The following is a 20,864-nucleotide window of genomic DNA, read 5'->3' on the forward strand; positions in this document are numbered from 1 at the left end:
ATACCTGTAGGTCATTGGGAGTCATTGGAGCTTGCTTTAGGACATACCTGTAGGTCATTGGGAGTCATTGGAGCTTGAGTTAGGACATACCTGTAGGTCATTTGGAGTCATTGGAGCTTGAGTTAGGACATACCAGTAGGTCATTGGAAGTCATTGGAGCTTGCTTTAAGACATACCTGTAGGTCATTGGAGCTTGCTTTAGGACATACCTGTAGGTCATTGGGAGTCATTGGAGCTTGAGTTAGGACATACCTGTAGGTCATTGGGAGTCATTGGAGCTTGCTTTAGGACATACCTGTAGGTCATTGGAGCTTGCTTTAGGACATACCTGTAGGTCATTGGGAGTCATTGGAGCTTGAGTTAGGACATACCTGTAGGTCATTGGGAGTCATTGGAGCTTGCTTTAGGACATACCTGTAGGTCATTGGAGCTTGCTTTAGGACATACCTTTAGGTCATTGGGAGTCATTGGAGCTTGAGTTAGGACATACCTGTAGGTCATTGGGAGTCATTGGAGCTTGCTTTAGGACATACCTGTAGGTCATTGCTAATGTTTTAGGAAATTATTTTTTAAATGTTGTGACATTGATAAAGAGGGAGTCTAGAGTGTGTTGTGTGGAAAGCATAGTCTTTAAACAGGGTCGTTACTGTATCCTACATCCATGTCACTCTTGATCTTTATTTTACAATATGATTGGAAGATATCTTAGCACCTCAGAAATATTCTGTTTTATACATTCAGTCCAAGGAGACCAGGTGCACTGTAGTGTTGGTCTGAGACAGGTTGTGTCAGTGTACATGTGCATTAACGTGGGATGTGTGAGCATATAATCATATTTGAGATTGTGTGGGTTTCTCTGGGATATACAGTACAATCTTGGGGGAAATCATTTGACATTTTCTCTTTGAGGTATTGTATTGAATGTGCAGTATCTTATTTTTAGTTTTTATTTGTCTAATTGTCTGATGTAATGGGATCTATATCAAAGATGGTTATGAGACCTATATTTTACCTGAAGGACATTTCCCCTCTTAAATGCCTTGTATGGGTATCAAGTAGCCATCATTATTAATAGCTATAGATCAATTGTTAATGTAAATTACATTTTAATGGCAATAGTGTGTGTATAGTAGACATCACTGTTCATGAGTACAGATGCATTTTCACTCCCACCATACTGTATAAAGCAAAACCAAAAGACCCCATATTAAATCGCATGGAGTAAAACTGACCGTCGTCTCCTTTTTGTCTCTGTTCAGTTATCCACCAAGTTCTTTTAAATGTTTTCACTAAATGGAGGTAATTTAAAATAGCTGTGGAAAAGGAATTTAATCTAGTTGTTGTGGAATGAGTTTTAGGTTTTTGTTGGGCCTCATTGGCATTCCACTATTGTGTTCTGGCAGCCTTCTAAAAGATAACGTCGCCTGTTGAGAAAGTATGAAACTGTATATGCAGGAATGTGGCCCCTGAGTCCACCCATGCTTTACAGCAATACTGTCAAGATAATCAGCCATATAGTGCTTAGGTAATTAAGTTGGCCTTTGTACATTTAATTGAATAATTTTAGGTGAATCAATCCCTCCAGTAGTCCAAGGTAGAAGATGGGTGTTCTAGAGTAGACATTTAGTTGATATGGTGAAGGACATATCCTCTGAGTAAAGGGAGGGGACACACACACACACACTGATATAGCTGAATGAATGTGAACAGAAGGATTATTTATTTGTTTTACAATTATCTTGGTTACATTTTGTATATAAACTTTTAGATTCTAGCATTTTCAGAATGATGGCTGTGAATATCAAATGTTACAAACAAAAATTAATCCAAACAAGAACAGCAATAAAGGAACATTCAGAGAAACGCTTTCAGTCTCACTGTGCACATCACAGAATATCTTCTAAACATAATAGAACCCACACAGGAAATGATTGATTGAACCCTAGATGTGTATATTATTTGTTGATTACTTTGTGCATCAAACAAATCAATTCCCAGAGTTAACTTCTACATACTTGACATATTTCCTAGTTAATTTTGACTCCACTTGAACAATAACAAAAACACAAATGGTTAGAGGAAAGACTACCTCTAACAGGAAGTGAAAAGTGCACTTAGTGGGTCCGCCCAGCGTAATACCCCAGCTGCATAGGGGAACAGGGTTATGATCAACAACCATGGAAGTCATTGGCTTTTACAGCATTTTGACACAAAAGGTGAAAGGTCACGAGCCAATGAACCATACTCTTTATGAGGAAGCTCTGGACTCATGGTAGCATTCATGTCTTTAAAATAAAGGTGTACTCAATGCAATGCCACATACATAAATGTAATACTTGACTACAAGAATTATCATATAAAAATACTAAATGTAAATATAGACAAAGGGATGGAAGTAGAAAAGGAACTACATGGAATAACAATATTTGAAACATAGAAAGAAAGGCATCTTTTATGTTACGATGAAGGTGATTGTGATACAAGAGGTTTTTCAAAAGCGAGAAAGAACCCCATTGGACATTTAGGGGCCAATGGGAACTCTGGAGATTGTAGGCATCCTGCAGGAGAACGTAGTCACGTTCTGGTCCTCACACCTCTGGCACAGAGTGGTCCATGGCTGATCGCAGGAGACCGCTGGACATTCTAAAAACATTAAACACATTCTATGAATCTAAATGACTAAGTATTTTACCAGCATTGCTGACCTGATGAGTGGCGCAGTGGTCTAAGGCACTGCATCGCAGTGCTAACTGTGCCACTAGAGATCCTGGTTCGAATCCAGGCTCTGTTGCAGCCGGCCGCGACCGGGAGACTCATGGGCGGCGCACAATTGGCCCAGCGTCGTCCAGGGTAGGGGAGGGAATGGCCGGCAGGGATGTAGCTCAGTTGATAGAGCATGGCGTTTGCAACGCCAGGGTTGTGGGTTCGATTCCCACGGGGGGCCAGTATAAAAAATATGTATTCACTAACTGTAAGTCGCTCTGGATAAGAGCGTCTGCTAAATGACTAAAATGTAAAAAATGTAAAAATGATGAAACAGTGTAATGCTATTCCTTAGACACTCCGCTCCTGACTGGTTACCTCTTGATCATGTGTTCGTAGATGAACTTGGGCATGATGGTGATGGTCATGGCTGTAGGGGAGGTGGTCAGGATGTCCTTGATCTGAGCATCCTGCACATAAACAGTATTAGCATACATTAGACACATTCATCGTTAGGGAGAAGTCTCCGTCAACAGTAATAAGTCAAAGCTCACCTTGAGGCCGATAACATTCTGGCCGTTGATCTCACAGATGTAGTGGTCGGTCAGAAGGCCGTTGCGAGCGGCCGAACCATCCTTGACCAGTGAAGTGATGTTGCCCGACTTGAAGATAAACCCAACGTGGCCTGAGCTATCTTTGTGCATGGTGACAGTACGCTGGAACGGCCTGAAGTCAGACCACAAACAAAGACAAATGAGGTACTCAATACTCAAGAAGGGCACTTAGTAGTAGTGCAGTCCACTTCCCCTAAAATGGGTTAGGGTTGGTAGTGGCCTAAAGCTGTTTTTCTATTAAGGCCCATTCTTTTATTTTCCTGCTTTAGACTTTTTTTGACCATGTCCTTTGATCAGAATGATATTTTGAGAAACTGCATACAAATTAGCCTCTGATCTAACAGCAAAAAAAGTACATCTAGTGTTGTGATATGACCAGCAGGAGGAGCCAGAGCTACAGTGTGTCAGATTTTCAAAGTACAGAGCAACTAAGGACATTTTACACTCCATCTACTCATCTTTTAGCATTCCCTCTAATGGCCAGACATACTGATAAACATCAAAACCTCATGACATAATCCAGGAAACTACACAAAGCTGATCAAACTGGACTACACTGGTTCCTCTCTAGATGTATTCCTAGATTCCTGCTTTCTAGAGAGTTTTTCCTAGCCATTGTGCCTCTGTCTCTGCATTGTTTTAGGCTGGGTATCTGTAAAGCAATTTGTGACAACTGCTGATGTAAATAGAGCTTAAAAAAATGAATGTGATCGATTGATTAAATAATGTTGACTAAAACATTAATTTGGTATTTATTAGGATCCCCATTAGCCGCTGCAAAAGCGTCAGCTACTCTTCCTGGGGTCCACATGAAACATGACATAGTACAGAACATTATTAGTCAAGGACTGAAATACATACATTTAAAAACGTCACACATAGCCTACATATCAGTACATACACACAACATCTAGGTCTAATACATACAGTACCTGTCAAAGGTTTGGACGCCTACTCATTCCAGGGTTTTAGTGAAGACATCAAAACTATGAAATAACACATATGGAATCATGTAGTAACCAAAAAAATTGTTAAACAAATCTAAATATATTTTAGATTTGAGATTCTTCAAAGTAGCCACCCTTTGCCTTGATGACAGCTTTGCACACTCTTGGCATTCTCTCAACCAGCTTCATGAGGTAGTCACCTAGAATGCATTTCAATTAACAGGTGTACCTTCTTAAAAGTTAAAGAAATTCCACACATTCCTTCTTAATGTGTTTGAGCCAATCAGTTGTTTTGTGACAAGGTAGGGGTGGTATACAGAAGACAGCCCTATTTGGTAAAAGACCAAGTCCATATTATGGCAAGAACAGCTCAAATAAGCAAAGAGAAACGACAGTCCATCATTACTTTAAGACATGAAGGTCAGTCAATCCGGAAAATGTCAAGAACTTTGACAGAAACCATCAAGCGCTATGATGAAACTGGCTCTCATGAGTACCGCCACAGGAAATGAAGACCCAGAGTTACCTCTGCTGCAGAGGATAAGTTCATTAGAGTGAACTGCACCTCAGATTGCAGCCCAAATAAATGCTTTTTAAATGCTTACAGAGTTCAAGTAACAGACATCTCAACATCAACTGTTCAGAGGAGACTGCGTGAATCAGTCCTTCATGGTCGAATTGCTGCAAAGAAACCACCACTAAAGGACACCAATAAGAAGAAGAGACTTGCTTGGGACAAGAAACACAAGCAATGGACATTAGACCGGTGGAAATCTGTCCTTTGGTCTGATGAGTCCAAAACCGCCGTGTCTTTGTGAGACGCAGAGTAGGTGAACGGATGATCTCTGCATGTCTGGTTCCCACCGTGAAGCATGGAGGAGGTGGTGTGATGGTGCTTTGCTGGTGACACACTTAACCAGCACGGCTACCACAGCATTCTGCAGCGATACCACATCCCATCTGGTTTGCGCTTAGTGGGACTATCATTTGTTTTTCAATAGGACAATGACCCAAAACAGACCTCCAGGATGTGTAAGGGCTATTTCATCAAGGAGAGTGATGGAGTGCTGCATCAGATGACCTGGCCTCCACAATCACCGACCTCAACCCAATTAAGATGGTTTGGGATGAGTTGGACCGCAGAGTGAAGGAAAAGCAGCTAACAAGTGCTCAGCACATGTGGGAACTCCTTCAAGACTGTTGGAAAAGCATTCCTCATGAAGCTGGTCGAGAGAATGCCAAGAGTGTGCAAAGCTGTCATCAAGGCAAAGGGTGGCTACTTTGAAGAACCTCAAATATAAAATATATTTTGATTTGTTTAACAATGTTTTGGTTACCACATGATTCCATATGTGTTATTTCATAGTACTGATGTCTTCACTATTATTCTACAATGTAGAAAATAGTAAAAATAAAGAAAAACCCTTGAATGAGTAGGTGTGTCCAAACTTTTGACTGGTACTGTAGTACAGTGGAAATTACAATACAATATATATAAAATGGCTGTGTCTCTTCGCAGTCCCCTTTGTGCAGTAAGGTGTTCTTTTATCTGTTTTTTGAAACTGGTTTTATTGCTAGCTTGAGTTACCCAGGGTGGCAGAGAGTTCCATGTAGTTAATACTGTGCGTTTCCCAGCCTCTGTTCTGGACCTGGGGACTGTGAAGAGACCTCTGGTTGCATGTCTTGTGTTGTACCGATGAGTGTCCGAACTGTGTGCCAACTGCTTGAACAGACAGTTTGGTACCTTCAACACATCAATACCACGCACAAAGACCAATAGTGATGCAGTCAATCTCTCCTCAACTTTGAGCCAGGAGAGACTAACATGCATATATATTACTGACACTTTCCCTCCGTCTACATCTAAGTGAAATACGTGCTGCTTCATCTCCTTACCGGTCCCGGACGATGAGCTCGATGCGGGTCTCGGCAGCGACCTTCAGGACTTTGTGGGCCTTGTCCAGGCTCCAGCCAGCACAGTTCTGCCCATTGATCTGGAGGACTTGGTCCCCGAAGCGCAGGCCCCCCAGGGCGGCCGGGGAGTTGGCCTGAACCAGCTGGATAAACACACCCTGAGGAGGAGAGGAAATACAACATGTTCCACTGGAGTTATTATCAACACACTGTGCTTAGTCTCCCCTGCTGGAATAACAGATATTCCTCTTAAGTCCACAGTGGAAATGAGATACAATGCATTCGTGAAGTATTCAGACCCCTTTCCTTTACTCACATTGTTATGTTACAGCCTTATTCTAAAATGGATTAAATAAAACATGTTCCTCATCATCCTACACACAATACCTCATAATGACAAAGCAAAAATAGGTTTTTAGAAATGTTAGCAAATGTTTTTCAAATAAAAAATATAAATACCTTATTTACATAAGTATTCAGACCCTTTGCTATGAGACTCGAAATTGAGCTCAGGTGCATTCTGTTTCCATTGATCATCCTTGAAATGTTTCTACAACTTGATTGGAGTCAACCTGTGGTAAATTCAATTGATTGGACATGATTTGGAAAGGCACACACCTGTCTATATAAGGTCCCACAGTTGACAGTGCATGTCAGAGCAAAAACCAAGCCATGTGGTCGAAGGAATTGTGTCGAGGCACACAATTCTCTGGTCTGATGAATCCAAGATTCAACTCTTTGGCCTAAATGCCAAGAGTCACGTCTGGAGGAAACCTGACACCATACCTACGGTGAAGCATGGTGTTGGCAGCATCATGCTGTAGGGATGTTTTTCAGTGGCTGGGACTGGGAGACTAGTCAGGATCGAGGGAAAGATGAACGGAGCAAAGTACAGAGAGATCCTTGATGAAAACCTGCTCCACAGCGCTCAGGACCTCAGACTGGGGCGAAGGTTCACCTTCCAACAGGACAACGACCCTAAGCACACAGCCAAGACAACGCAGGAGTGGCTTCGGGACAAGTCTCTGAATGTTCTTGAGTGGCCCAGCCAGAGCCCGGACTTGAACCCGATCTAACATCTCTAGAGAGACCTGAAAATAGCTGTGCAGCGACGCTCCCCATCCAACCTGACAGAGCTTGAGAGGATCTGCAGAGAAGAATGGGTGAAACTCCCCAAATACAGGTGCCAAGCTTGTAGCGTCATACCCAAGAAGACTCAAGGCTGTAATCGCTGCCAAAGGTGCTCCAACAAAGTACTGAGTGAAGGGTTTGAATACTTAAATGTGATATTTCAAAAAAACAGTTTTTGCTTTGTCATTAAGGGGTAGTGTGTAGATTGCTGAGGGGGAAAAAAAACAATTTAATCCATTTTAGAATAAGGCTGTAACCTAACAAAATGTGGAAAAAGTCAAGTGGTCTGAATACTTTCCGAATGCAATGTACATTTATATAGGCTAGACTGCTTATTTAATAGATATGCAGCTATGCTTTAGGAGGGGGGGGGATTTAAGTTTCTTAGACAGATTTAGAACAAGTGCCTGCGCCCCAGATATAGACTGGCCTGAGGATAGATAGATAACCCTAATCTGTAGTCTGGTGGTAGTAAGGCTATCATGATGACTCACATTGTCAATGGCTCTCAGCCTCAGGCCGACCTTCTTATCCTGGTCCTTACAGAGAATGATCTCACGCAGGCCTGGCCGGATCTCTGCCCTCCTGATTCCCACATCTGAACCCGTCACAGGACTCACCATGCCACCGATGCCCATGCATGAGGGCACCGCCACCTGCTGTAGAGGGAGGGGAGAGAGACGGACAGATACAATTGAGAGAGAGAGGGCAGAGATTGGAGCGGTGGAATGGAATGCTACATGAATAAGCAGTTGGAATTGAATGTTACATTAATAAGCAGTTGGAATGTTACATTAATAAGTAGTTGGAGATAGAATGGAATGTCCATGGGATGCGGTATACTGAACAAAAATATAAAACGCAACACTCAACAATTTACAAGATTTTACTGAGTTGCAGTTCATATATGGAAATCAGTCTATTGAAATAAATATCTGATTTCACATGACTGGGAATTCAGATATGCATCTGTTGGTCAGAGAGATACCTTAAAAAAAAAAAAGTAGGGGCGTGGATCAGAAAACCAGTCAGTATCTGGTGTGACCACCATTTGCCTCATGCAGAGCGACAAATCTCCTTCGCATAGAATCGATCAGGCTGTTGATTGTGGCCTGTGGAATATTGTCCCACTCCTCTTCAATGGCTGTGTGAAGTTGCTGGATATTGGCGGGAACTGGAACACCCAAAGCATTCCAAACATGCTCAATGGTTGACATGTCTGGTGAGTATGCAGGCCATGGAAGAACTGGGACATTTTCAGCTTCCAGGAATTGTGTACAGATCCTTGCAACATGGGGCCGTGCATTATCATGCTGAATCATGATGTGATGGTGGCAGATGAACGGCACGACAATGGGCCTCAGGATCTCGTCACGGTATCTCTGTGCATTCAAATTGCCATTGATAAAATGCAATTGTGTTCGTTGTCCGTAGCTTATGCCCGCCCATACCATAACCCCACCGCCACCATGGGGAACTCTGTTCACAACGTTGACATCAGCAAACCACTCGCCCACACGACGCCATACACGCGGTCTGCGGTTGTGAGGCCGGTTGGACATACTGCCAAATTCTCTAAAATGACGTTGGAGGCGGCTCATGGTAGAGAAATTAACATGAAATTCTCTGGCAACAGCTCTGGTGGCCATTCCTGCATTCAGCATACAAATTGCACGCTCCCTCAAAACTTGAGACATCTATGGCATTGTGTTGTGTGACAAAACTGCACATTTTAAGGTGGCCTTTTATTGTCCCCAGCACAAGGTGCACCTGTGTTATGATCGTGCAGTTTAATCTACTTCTTGATATGCCACACCTGTCAGGTGGATGGATTATCTTGGCAAAGGAGAAATGCTCACTAACAGGGATGTAAACTAAAATGTAGATTTTGTGCACAAACTTTGAGAGAAATAAGTTGTGCGCGTATGGAAGATTTTGGGGATCTTTTATTTCAGCTCATGAAACATGGGACCAACACTTTACATGTTGCTTTTATATTTTTGTTTAGTGTAGATTAAATTCCCAGCATCACCTGGAAAACTTCCACTTGCTAAGCCAGGAGGCTTAGGCCCCGAGAACTTAAAGAAGATAAGACGTGCTTTTGACATTGCTTTTTATTTCTCACTCCTATGTTAGAATCTGCGTTGTTTATTTGGCATTTTCTTGAATCTTCTTTTTGGTGTTCTAAAGTGAATGAGATAACTAAATGTGAGTGGACATGATACAGGGCAGTATGAGAGCTCACCCATACACACTGGCCTACACACTGAGGAGGAGCAGAGGCCTCACATACACTCACTCACACTCCAGGCTGCTGGTGAGTGAGTCAGTAGCAGTCTAGGAACACAGTGCTATACGGCACTTTGGTTTCTAAAGAGTCTTCTTTGACTCAGCCTCATAGCTCCTCCAAAACCACTGTCCCTCCTGCCTCCCCCCCCAAAAAAAACTAGGCTCCATGTCTCATTCTTGTACCACGCTTGACAAGATATGTACGAATGGAGAGATGAGGAAATCGTACCAAAACACGCTCGAGTATATCTCTTGTTGAAGCCTTGTGGTTTGCATTCACTAGCTACATCCGCTGAATTACTAGCTGCACTTCAGAATACCCTTTTGAATGCAACCTATTCTGTGAGGCAGAGGAAGCTTCAGTCAGGGCTGTGTGGTCTTCACTAGAGACAAACAGGATGTGTTGTTAGCTGGCCTGATTGCACTGGGGTCTGCTGTCTGACATCTAAGCATCAGATAGATAGAAGCAATATCACACAGTAAAAATAGACCTTACATAATATTCAGTCATCCACAGACTCCTCCTCTTATCCCCCAGGAGAAAACACCTCTGACTGAGATCACGACTGACATCCTTCACACAAATGCACAGGGACACCATCTGACATACACCAACAACAAGAGGTAGGCTCTCTCTCATAGTGCTTGGTGGATTAACACCACCCACAATACTTACATTGTCTGCCATGGGCACCAGGGCCATGTTCCTCTGCACCTCATCACTGTTGAGGCTCAGGCCCATGTACTCTCCCAGATCCTCCAGGTTAGGGTACAGGGCTAGAAGAGAACAACACATTAATACAATGATGAATTTGGACGATACTAATTATGACTCCTGGCTGAGGCAAAAGTAAACAATGGATTATTGTGGATTCAGTCACTATGGGCCTTCAGACAAATCAAGGTAAGGGGAATTTGACCCAAACATACATTTTGCATTAACTATCCCCTTAAAATAAACATGCAGCATTCAGAAGAGTCAACAAATCAGAACATAACAATACTGACACTCCCACATTACTGTAAGTCTCTTCAGTCGGTGTGTGTTACAATATTTACACAATAAGTAATAAGACACATTGAATTCCCATACATTGTGATGGGTGGGGTCCAGGGGAGTACATCATGGGTTCTATTCACAGTCACACTGACCATTAGAGCAGGGTTAGTCTTGAACTGCTCTGCTCTGCTCAGGAGGAATGCTGCTAACCTGGCTGCTGTGCTTTAGCACAGTTATCGTTTCCTGACATGACTCCCTCTCTTCCTAGCTCTGAGAGAAAAGGCCATGTTTCCATGTTCCACTTCTCTGGCAGGAGGAGGCTGGGCTGGAGTGCCCTCACAGTACAAAGGGAAGGGAGCACTGCCGCTACCTCACTCTCCAAACAAGGTGCATGACTTGAGGAGAAAACCTTGAGGAGATTCAGCAACTCTCGGAGGACAATGGAAGTCAATAAAAATCTTATTTATTAAGTAAAACCAACATGTTTTGGCTCTTGCCCTCAGAGTATTGCACCTGCCCAGTGAACAGGAGACCTGTGCTATGTCACACCCACACTCGGAGCACAGTGGGAAGGGTGGAAAGGAAAAGGACACATGCATACAAAGGTACACAGATAGATGCAAAGACATGGTAGACTGATATGATAAGACAGAGACAGTCAAACAGTACACAAGCAATAAACATAAAAGTCATACAGGCTATAGGGCACTATTTTTGGTTCAAGGAAACGAATACACATGATTGACACACAGAGAACACCACCCACACGGACCACAGATGCTGTATGTGAGAAGGATTTGCAGACAGTGATTCACCCAACCACCACCTACACGCATCATTAGAACCTCTTCCACCCAGTAAAAACTATAACACCAACCCACCCACACTGCTCAGTCTATGCATTGGCTTGGTTAACATGCATACTCAGTTACTAATGTAACTCACACATACATGCAATCCCACTCCGCTAATAGAGGATATAAACACACTTTTGCCTGGTATAATCTGTTATACCTCCCAGAGCTGCAGCGTTCTGCCAACCCCAGGGATTAAATACTGTCTCAGTGTCACTCTTTCACTTTCTCCTGACCGCAACACTGGCCTCTGTGGATCACCAGGGCTAATCCTGACCTCAACACTGCTTTACCAGAATTGTAGTAACATCCGTAAGTATGCATAATTTACTACCACAAATAACTAAACTATAAGAGGCTAAATACAGGGAATCAGACAGAGGGATATTTGAGAGATGGTAAGAAGAAGAATTAAGAGAAGGAATATATAAAAAAAAAAAGAAGAAAGGATATGAAGGCTGAAAGAGGGATATGAGGAAATGAAGGGAGAGGAACAAGAAGGGATGCAGAGATGAGACATGAAGAATGACAGGAGGAAGTGAGGAAAGGAGGGTAGCTGGGGAAGAGGGGGAGAGAAGAAGGGGGAGGGAAGAGGGCAGGAGTGGGAGCTGTGTTTGGGCTGTATAGTCTAGTGATGATGTCAGGGCCATTTCCTTCACCTCCTTTCCGGTCTGTCCCCTTCAGGCCTGAGGAAAAAACTCCCATCCCCCATCCTCAGCCCTGCTGCCAGGCCAGCCTTCTCCATGGCAACCCTAAGCTAGCTCCACTGGAAGAAAACAAAAGCCCAGAGGACATCCCATCCTGAGAGAGAACCGGAGAGAGTGAGACAGAGAGAGCAAGAGTGAAAGAGGAGAACGAGTGAGAAAGAGCAGAAAACCACATATTTTCCTCCCCTGGGCCCCCTGTCCATCTTCTACCTTCCTTTTATCTTGTACCTCTGCATCCTCCCTCCCTCCATTGGACTCCCTGCATTGAGGGACTGCTCACTGCAGTCTCCCTGCCCATTTCACCCTCACTCAAAGAAAGACCCTGAGGCTGAGAGGAGAGTGAGAGCCACTGAGTAGGAGCTGAGGCTGAGCTGAGGGAAATGACATTCACTCCCCTGGTATGCCTAAGAGCCCATACCCCCACTCACTCCCATCCTCTCTCTACGCATGTATTTATCTCCCCTCAATACCACAGCACACGATAGAGCAGGCAGGCCTTTCCCATCTAAGAATAGACTGAGAAGAGACAAAGTTGGAGAGGGAGAGAGTGAGAGATCAGGGCCTGTGTTCACAAAGCATGTCAGAGTGCTGATCTAGAATCCGGTCCCCTCTCTTATTATGATTTAAAAGACAAAACAGATCCTAAATAAGCACTCCTACTCTGAGATGCTTGGTGAATATGGGTCCTGGTCTGGAAGTGGGCAACAAACAGGGAATCTATAAAATATGGTATGTGATCTTGGTAAAGGCCTCACAGACCCAGGGACCTACTTGTTGATGGCATCCCCAGCCCAGCAGCCTGTGGCTGGTAGGTCCCCTCAGTGATGGTTGGGTAGGTCCCCTCAGCAATAGCTGGGGTAGCAGTGGTATGGGCAAATTGGGCTTGGGCCTAGGGAGAAAGACAGTAGAGCAGTGTATTAAGTTGCCATACTGAAACTCAATACGACTCCTATAGTATAAGAGGACTTCTCCCCCGCCTATATACACAATATCATTAAGCTAGCACATGCAAATAAGTACAAATATGTGTAAGAACAGCCACCTCATTCTTATTGGAAGGGAAAAAACAGGAAAGGGAAAAAGGTTGTCACACCTTACAATAATATGCAGCTGGACTGATATGCATTACAACATTTATTTAGAAGACAAAATGTTACTAGAGAGTGTAATGGACCCTAGAACACTATGGCGTAAGCTTCAGAGTACTGCTCAAATTTTTCTTACACTCTTAACAAAGAGCAAGGCCAATTTCATTGAAATGTTTATTTTGGTTTTAGCCTCCCTCTAGCTTCATTGTTATCAGGAAGAGTACTTGATCAGCCGAGAGGAGCTCTGAGTAGCCTACTTCAAAATGGTTGAATATTCTGTCCGCTACTGGGTTTGCCTTACTTTCATGACCTTGTCCACCTTAAGGTCCTCGAGGGATGGATACAGCGACATTCTGTGGGGGATAAAAACAAAATAAACCGTTTAAGAGTTGGCATGCGAGGAGTAAAATCTGCATCAATACAAAGGAGATCTCACCCATCAACTGCTAACCTTTGATGAGAATCACTAGCTGAAACTGAGGGTGAGGACAGGTCCAAAGAGGGGGAATGATGGAGTTTCGACCACACAGACAGCTGGTTGGAGTACACAGCAGTTGGTCTGTCTGTCGATAGACCGTGACCATAATCAGCTATGACAGTGTGACAGACATGGCATGGCATTGAGACTCCAGAACCATAATGCTCTTAATGACATTCCTGTTTTTCAATTAAGTGTTTCACCACTAATCCACCATGATCCGTTTCTGCACATCAAGCCCCCTTCCTTCATCATTGCTCATCGTTTCATTATTGGGAGACGAAAAAGAGAGAGAAAGGTAGCTAATGGCAACAGAAATATGTGATGTAGGCTAAGGAGTGGGTGGGTGGTCAGAAACCTCACACCCTACAAGACCAAACAAACAAGTCAGAGGAACCCTTATTATCCACATAGGCTGAGCTAGTTCTAGAACTAACCATTTAGAAACTGACTGTAGCCTATAGACTAAGGCTTAAGCTAACAGTCAAAACATACACAGCAGGCAGAATGTGTCATCGTTCACACACAGCCATCCCCCAGGCACTTCATTGGTTATAAAACATGTTATGCAGCCTCAACCTGCTTTCTGCCTTGTCCCCAGCCACTGAACGAGCACACAGCCAAAATATCTCAATGAGCCACTTTTGATATCCGGTCGTCTACTATCAAGAAGAAAACACTGACGGACATAAAAAAAAAGTTGCTAGCAACTGTACTAAAACCAAGAAAGTTAAACTGAAACCTATTAGCAAACACTGAAAAATATGAGGAAGCTTGTTGTGGCATCTGCCTGGTATGTGACAGGCCTGATTTGATCTGTGGTGCAACGTACTGAGGGTGAATACAGACAAGTACTTGCGCTCTCAAAGCTGGTAAACAAAAGCACAGAAGTGATCATGGGAAACTATCATCATATGGCTGGGAAAGACAGAGCAAAACTAATGGATCTAGGCCTAATTGAATAGCAAGAGACAAACAGGATGACAGTGCAAATTCCCTTTTACTGGAAGTGGTACAGCCAGAGGTAATAAGCAACTAAGGGCTCACTTATATTACACTCATTAGAAAGAAAGGGAAAGGTAGGACATGAAACAGAAAGAGAAGGAAAGGTAGGACATGAAACATAGAAAGAGAAGGAAAGGTAGGACATGAAACAGAGAAAGAGAAGGAAAGGTAGGACATGAAACAGAGAAAGAGACGGAAAGGTAGGACATGAAACAGAAAGAGAAGGAAAGGTAGGACATGAAACAGAAAGAGAAGGAAAGGTAGGACATGAAACAGAGAAAGAGAAGGAAAGGTAGGACATCACCCTGTCGTTCTCCGCTAACATCAAGGCGGTGACCCGATCCTGCAGGTTCATGCTCTACAACATTCGGAGAGTACGACCCTGCCTTACACAGGAAGCGGCACAGGTCCTAATCCAGGCACTTGTCATCTCCCGTCTGGATTACTGCAACTCGCTGTTGGCTGGGCTCCCTGCCTGTGCCATTAAACCCCTACAACTCATCCAGAATGCCGCAGCCCGTCTGGTGTTCAACCTTCCCAAGTTCTCTCACGTCACCCCCCTCCTCATGGTGCTTGCCTATGGAGCAGTGAGGGGAACGGCACCTCCGTACCTTCAGGCTCTGATCAGTCCCTACACCCAAACGAGGGCATTGAGGGCATTGCGTTCATCCACCTCTGGCCTGCTGGCTCCCCTTCCTCTGCGGAAGCATAGTTCCCGCTCAGCCCAGTCAAAACTGTTCGCTGCTCTGGCACCCCAATGGTGGAACAAGCTCCCTCACGACGCCAGGACAGCGGAGTCACTCACCACCTTCCGGAGACATTTGAAACCCCACCTCTTTAAGGAATACCTGGGATAGGATAAAGTAATCCTTCTACCCCCCCCAAAAAAAAAAAAAAAAAAAAAAATTGTAAAGTGGTTATCCCACTGGCTATAGGGGGAATGCACCAATTTGTAAGTCGCTCTGGATAAGAGCGTCTGCTAAATGACTAAAATGTAAATGTAAATGACATGAAACAGAGAAAGAGAAGGAAAGGTAGGACATGAAACATAGAAAGAGAAGGAAAGGTAGGACATGAAACATAAAAATAATAAAATAATAATTGGTCATTTAGCAGACGCTCTTATCCAGAGCGACTTACAGGAGCAATTAGGGTTAAGTGCCCTGCTCAAGGGCACATCGACAGATTTTTCACCTAGTCGGCTCGGGGATTAGAACTAGCGACCTTTCGGTTACTGGCACAACGCTCTTAACCACTAAGCTACCTGCCGCCCATAGAAAGAGAAGGAAAGGTAGGACATGAAACATAGAAAGAGAAGGAACGGTAGGACATGAAACATAGAAAGAGAAGGAACGGTAGGACATGAAACATAGAAAGAGAAGGAAAGGTAGGACATGAAACATAGAAAGAGAAGGAAAGGTAGGACATGAAACATAGAAAGAGAAGGAAAGGTAGGACATGAAACATAGAAAGAGAAGGAAAGGTAGGACATGAAATATAGAAAGAGAAGGAAAGGTAGGACATGAAACATAGAAAGAGAAGGAAAGGTAGGACATGAAACATAGAAAGAGAAGGAAAGGTAGAACATGAAACATAGAAAGAGAAGGAAAGGTAGGACATGAAACATAGAAAGAGAAGGAAAGGTAGGACATGAAACAGAAAGAGAAGGAAAGGTAGGACATGAAACAGAAAGAGAAGGAAAGGTAGGACATGAAACAGAGAAAGAGAAGGAAATGTAGGACATGAAACAGAGAAAGAGGGAGGGAGAGGGAATGACAGTTCATCACGACAGAGTACACACTTTCATTATACAGAGTAAATAGAGATCAGCTGTAGCACAGGGCGTAGCAGAAACTCAACGAAACCTGATACAGTAGATACCATGCCCAAGAGTGTGAGCCCTGTCACTTATGAATGACTAATCATTATGCAACTTAAACATACACACCTTGCCTTTAAGGACAAGGGCTTTCACCATTGTGCTTTTCTGATGGTGTTGGTGTATGCGTACATTGAATTCACAGGTGGAGTTTAGGACCGATGGTTATGACGTCACCTGAGCCATACGGGGGTCATTCCAGGAAGACATGATCTGGTATGCTCACATTTCCAGTACAAGATCAGAATCAATCACTGTCAATAATAGGTTTATAAGTTGGTGACCCACAACAACTTATTCTTTAGAATATGGTTGAGAAAGGAAAAGTCCAAGAAGTGCTGTTCCTTTGTCACTTCTCTATTACTGACAGTGACACCATATTTTGTGAAAAGATCACAAGATCTGCTGTACGCTAGGAACAGGAAATAGGAACTTAGAGGTAGGCAATGAAACACTACAGAACACACGACTAAATGAACTATACAACACACAGCTTACTTAGAAGGAAAAACACTTCTACACATGTATAAACCCTATCCCACAACATTGATGAAAATTACACTTACTCCTAAATGCATAATACTGCCAAATGAATAGAACCAAATCCTGAATACAACCAAATCCTTGTTCCGCTAAAAGACCAACATACAAGACAACCACACACTTGTGAAAATACATAACCCTACTAACAAGTTGACACTACTACACAGTAATACGGATAAAAATAAGCATAATAATGTGAACATTCTGCACAATCCCAGAGCCAAGCTAAACATGCCGACCACAATCACATTACTGAGGAATTTCCCGCTCAGGCCCAGACTACGCATCCCATTCACAGACCAGGGAGACAAACACTCCATTATGTCATTGAGCACCAAGGCACTTTCCAGGTTTTCATTTAAACTGTTCCTTTTATCTCATTCACCATTCAGAAACATGGGCTGGGTTATTCCCGGGTAAGCTTGGAAAATAACCTTATTTTCGTCCTCAACTAGGAACTACAAGTTTTCTTTTAGGACTGAGTTGGGTGGAATTCCTTAGCAAGAATATATTAACTTTAAGACTCAAATAGGGACACAAGATGTGTGTCTTGCACAATGTGCTTCTGACAAGAATATCCTGAGAAATGCAACTTCAGTCGCTCTGTAGGAAATACTAACGTCCATTTTTGTAAACTGGGTTTTGGTCTAGCCACTACCCCGACATGTCCAGCAGCAGCTACAGAGGGGCAAACTTCAGCACTTCCTTGAGCCTGAACGAATTAGCTAGATACATGAGGAATGTTATCCCCTTGGCAACGTATTCTGGTCTATTGACATGGTTGAGAAAGGGGGCTGTGGTAATCATGGCCAGAGAGCAGGGATGGTGGGGGAGGAGGAAAACTATGACAATGATCACAAGGTCTGTTATAACTTATGTATGTACTGTTTTATGTCCAGCGCACCACTATGGCAGCACTCACCCTCCTCTTTTTCAACCAGTATATACCAAGTTTTTAAAGATATAGGCCTAGCTGCCCATTCAGAATCTTCTCCTTCGAAGTCCTACTGCACAATACTATAAACATATTAATGAACCCGTTTCAGTGCTGATCAGTGTCTAGAGGTTCACCCACACTATACGATTCTAAAACAGAAGGTTGATATTGTGCCAAACATTAACCTATTAACCACATTTTCCTAAGCCTGGTTACAGCTAGTTCTAGTTAGACACCTGTAATAAATTATATGGATATTTAGAGAGTTGGACCAATGCGGTTTCTGGATGATACATTTCAACATTCTATGCCAGCCATGTTAGCTCCCCATCAACATTACATGGGGAATATTTCAACAATGCTATGTAACTGAATGTCTAGAATTTGAACAATATTCAACATTCTAAAAGTTTGCCTAACTCTCTAACGTTAAATCTATGGCTCTGGAGCTAGGTTACAGTTGATAGCTCTACACAGATCTCTAGTGTGACATTTTACATTCTCCAGAATGTGTCAAGAAAGTAGATAATATCATGAGTCAGGGATTTCAAACATTGAGTTGAACAGCTGTAAACAACGACAGTTAACGTTAGCTAGCTAGTTAGCTACTTCACTGGCTAGGCTAACTTTAATAGCCTTACTTACTATGACTAACAATGACACCATTGGACGGTACATATATTAACTACTTAGTTAGCAAACGTGTTTAGTTAGTTAACTAACTGTTCACGTTATATACTAGCTAAACTATAGGATTTAATCAGCTAAGAAAACGAAGTTGTTGCTAAACGATAAGCGATAATTAGTAGTAGCTAGCTAGTTAGGTTAGACAGTTAGCTAGCTTAATCAATGTATCAAGACAACACTTTCTTTGTTCATCTAATCTCGACTAACACATCGCTGGTGAACACTAACTTGGTTTAACCAATCACAACCTTGCTTCGCTAACAGTTAGATAGGTAGCTAGCTATTAGCCCTTATTCATGATTTACATTCGATTTCAATTATATTAGCTAGCTAAATTAGCTTCGCTAGCTAACGGGAGATGTTTTTGGAAATATGTAAACTCACCTTAAAAGTTTTGGTTGTCAATATATTAGTTCGAATACACTTCTCTTTTTCTGCTTCGTACTTTGGACGACACCACTGCTGCTGAGAAATGATATTACTGAGCTATAGAGTGATATTCTGAGTCACCTAACCGCTAATTTCCTGGTCGACAAACGCAAGTCAATCACTGGTGACGTAAACCAATGACGGCCTATCAGCTGCTGTTGTTGAAGTTGTCACAAGAATATTACTTACTCAACGCATAGCTAGCTACATAATGAATGCATGATGAATATCTTTGCAAGTACACTGTTGAAATTGAGAAATCTGGGGTGGTTATAGACAGAATGTGTGCATTTAGTTCGCTCAGACAGGAACTGTAAATGGGTGAAAAATATGAGCATAGGCTAGTAGTCAGTGGTGTAAAGTAACTACGCAAAAATACTTTGAAGTACTACTTAAGTAGTTTTTAGGGGTTTCTGTAGTTAACTTTACTATTTATATTTTTGACAACATTAACTTTTACTCCACTACATTCCTAAAGAATATATATACGTTTTACTCCCATACATTTTCCCTGACACGCAAATGTACTTGCTGCATTTCGAACACTTAGGCAGGACAGCAATATGGTCCAATTCACACACCTATCTATATAATACATTGCCATCCCTACTGCCTCCAATCTGGCACACTCACTTTACAGAAATACTGCGTTTGTCAATTATGTCTGAGTGTTGGAGTGTATATAAACATTTTTTTAAATGTGCCGTCTGGTTTGCTTAATATAAGGAATTTGATGTATAGCATTTACTTTTACTCAAGTATGCCAATTGAGTACTTTTTCCACCACTGTACTTAAGTACATTTAAAACCAGATAGCCTACTTTTACTCAAGTAATACTTTACTGGATGACTTTCACTTTTACTTTAGTAATTTTCTATTAAGGTATCTTTACTTTTACTCAAGTATGACAATTGAGTAGTGCAGACGGTGGAACAATTATGCCACTCCTCTATGGCTGCGTTTACACAGGCAGTCTAATTCTGATATTTTGCCAATAATTGGTCTTTTGACCAATCAGATCAGATATTTTGCCAATAATTGGGCAAAAGATCAGAATTGGGCTGCCTGTGTAGCCTTAGGCTTGCTATGACTTATGGTTCATATACAGGTAACTGCCAAAATAAAGGAAACAACAACACAAAGTGCCTTAATAGGGCATTGGGCCACCATGAGACACCAGAACAGCTTCAATGCACCTTGGTATAGATTTGACAAGTGTCTGTAGCTATTGGAAGGATGCGACACCATTCTTCCACAAGAAATTCTATCATTTGGTGTTTTGTTGATGGAAAACACTGTCTCAGGCACTGCTCCAGAATATACCATAAGTGTTCAATTGGGTTGAGATGTGGTCACACACACAAGGCAGCAGCTAATGGGGATCCAGAATGAATGAATGCGCACGCACGCACGCACACAATGGGCAACTGGGCATTTTTATACATGACCCTAAGCATGATGGGATGTTAATTGCTTAATTAACTCAGGAACCACACCTATGTGGAAGCACCTGCTTTCAATATACTTTGTTTCCCTCATTTACTCAAGTGTTTCCTGTATTTTAGAAGTTACCTGTATATTCTAATCCCCTCAAACTCAACTCTGGACCTCGAAGGCCCTGTGTAGCTCAGTTGGTAGAGCATGGCGTTTGCAACGCC

At 42.6% G+C, this 20,864-nt stretch overlaps 1 protein-coding gene across 1 annotated transcript; it reads right to left on the reverse strand.

Annotated features, from left to right (window-relative positions):
- Positions 1–1,697: 1,697 nt before the first annotated feature.
- LOC311148361 (syntenin-1-like) lies at positions 1,698–19,418 on the reverse strand. Its single transcript, XM_084185308.1, has 9 exons — positions 19,161–19,418; positions 13,549–13,600; positions 12,931–13,048; positions 10,275–10,375; positions 7,804–7,968; positions 6,161–6,336; positions 3,258–3,429; positions 3,082–3,173; positions 1,698–2,643 (listed from the first exon to the last, which is right to left on the reverse strand). Exons 2-9 carry the CDS (start codon positions 13,597–13,599, stop codon positions 2,589–2,591), a joined length of 930 nt encoding a protein of 309 aa, XP_084041434.1. The 5' UTR covers position 13,600; positions 19,161–19,418; the 3' UTR covers positions 1,698–2,588.
- Positions 19,419–20,864: the final 1,446 nt, after the last annotated feature.

Source organism: Coregonus lavaretus (assembly GCF_964263955.1).
Source record: "Coregonus lavaretus genome assembly, chromosome: 20".
NCBI classification, from domain to species: domain Eukaryota; kingdom Metazoa; phylum Chordata; class Actinopteri; order Salmoniformes; family Salmonidae; genus Coregonus; species Coregonus lavaretus.

Bases quoted from the DNA above. Each gene is read 5' to 3' on its own strand.
- LOC311148361 (XM_084185308.1), bottom strand. From the start codon at position 13,599: ATGTCGCTGTATCCATCCCTCGAGGACCTTAAGGTGGACAAGGTCATG. The intron at 10,376-12,930 runs GTAGGTCCCTGG...GTTCTCTTCTAG, and splicing joins GCTGGGGATGCCATCAACAA to CCCTGTACCCTAACCTGGAG. The intron at 7,969-10,274 runs GTAAGTATTGTG...CTCCCTCTACAG, and splicing joins TGGTGCCCATGGCAGACAAT to CAGGTGGCGGTGCCCTCATG.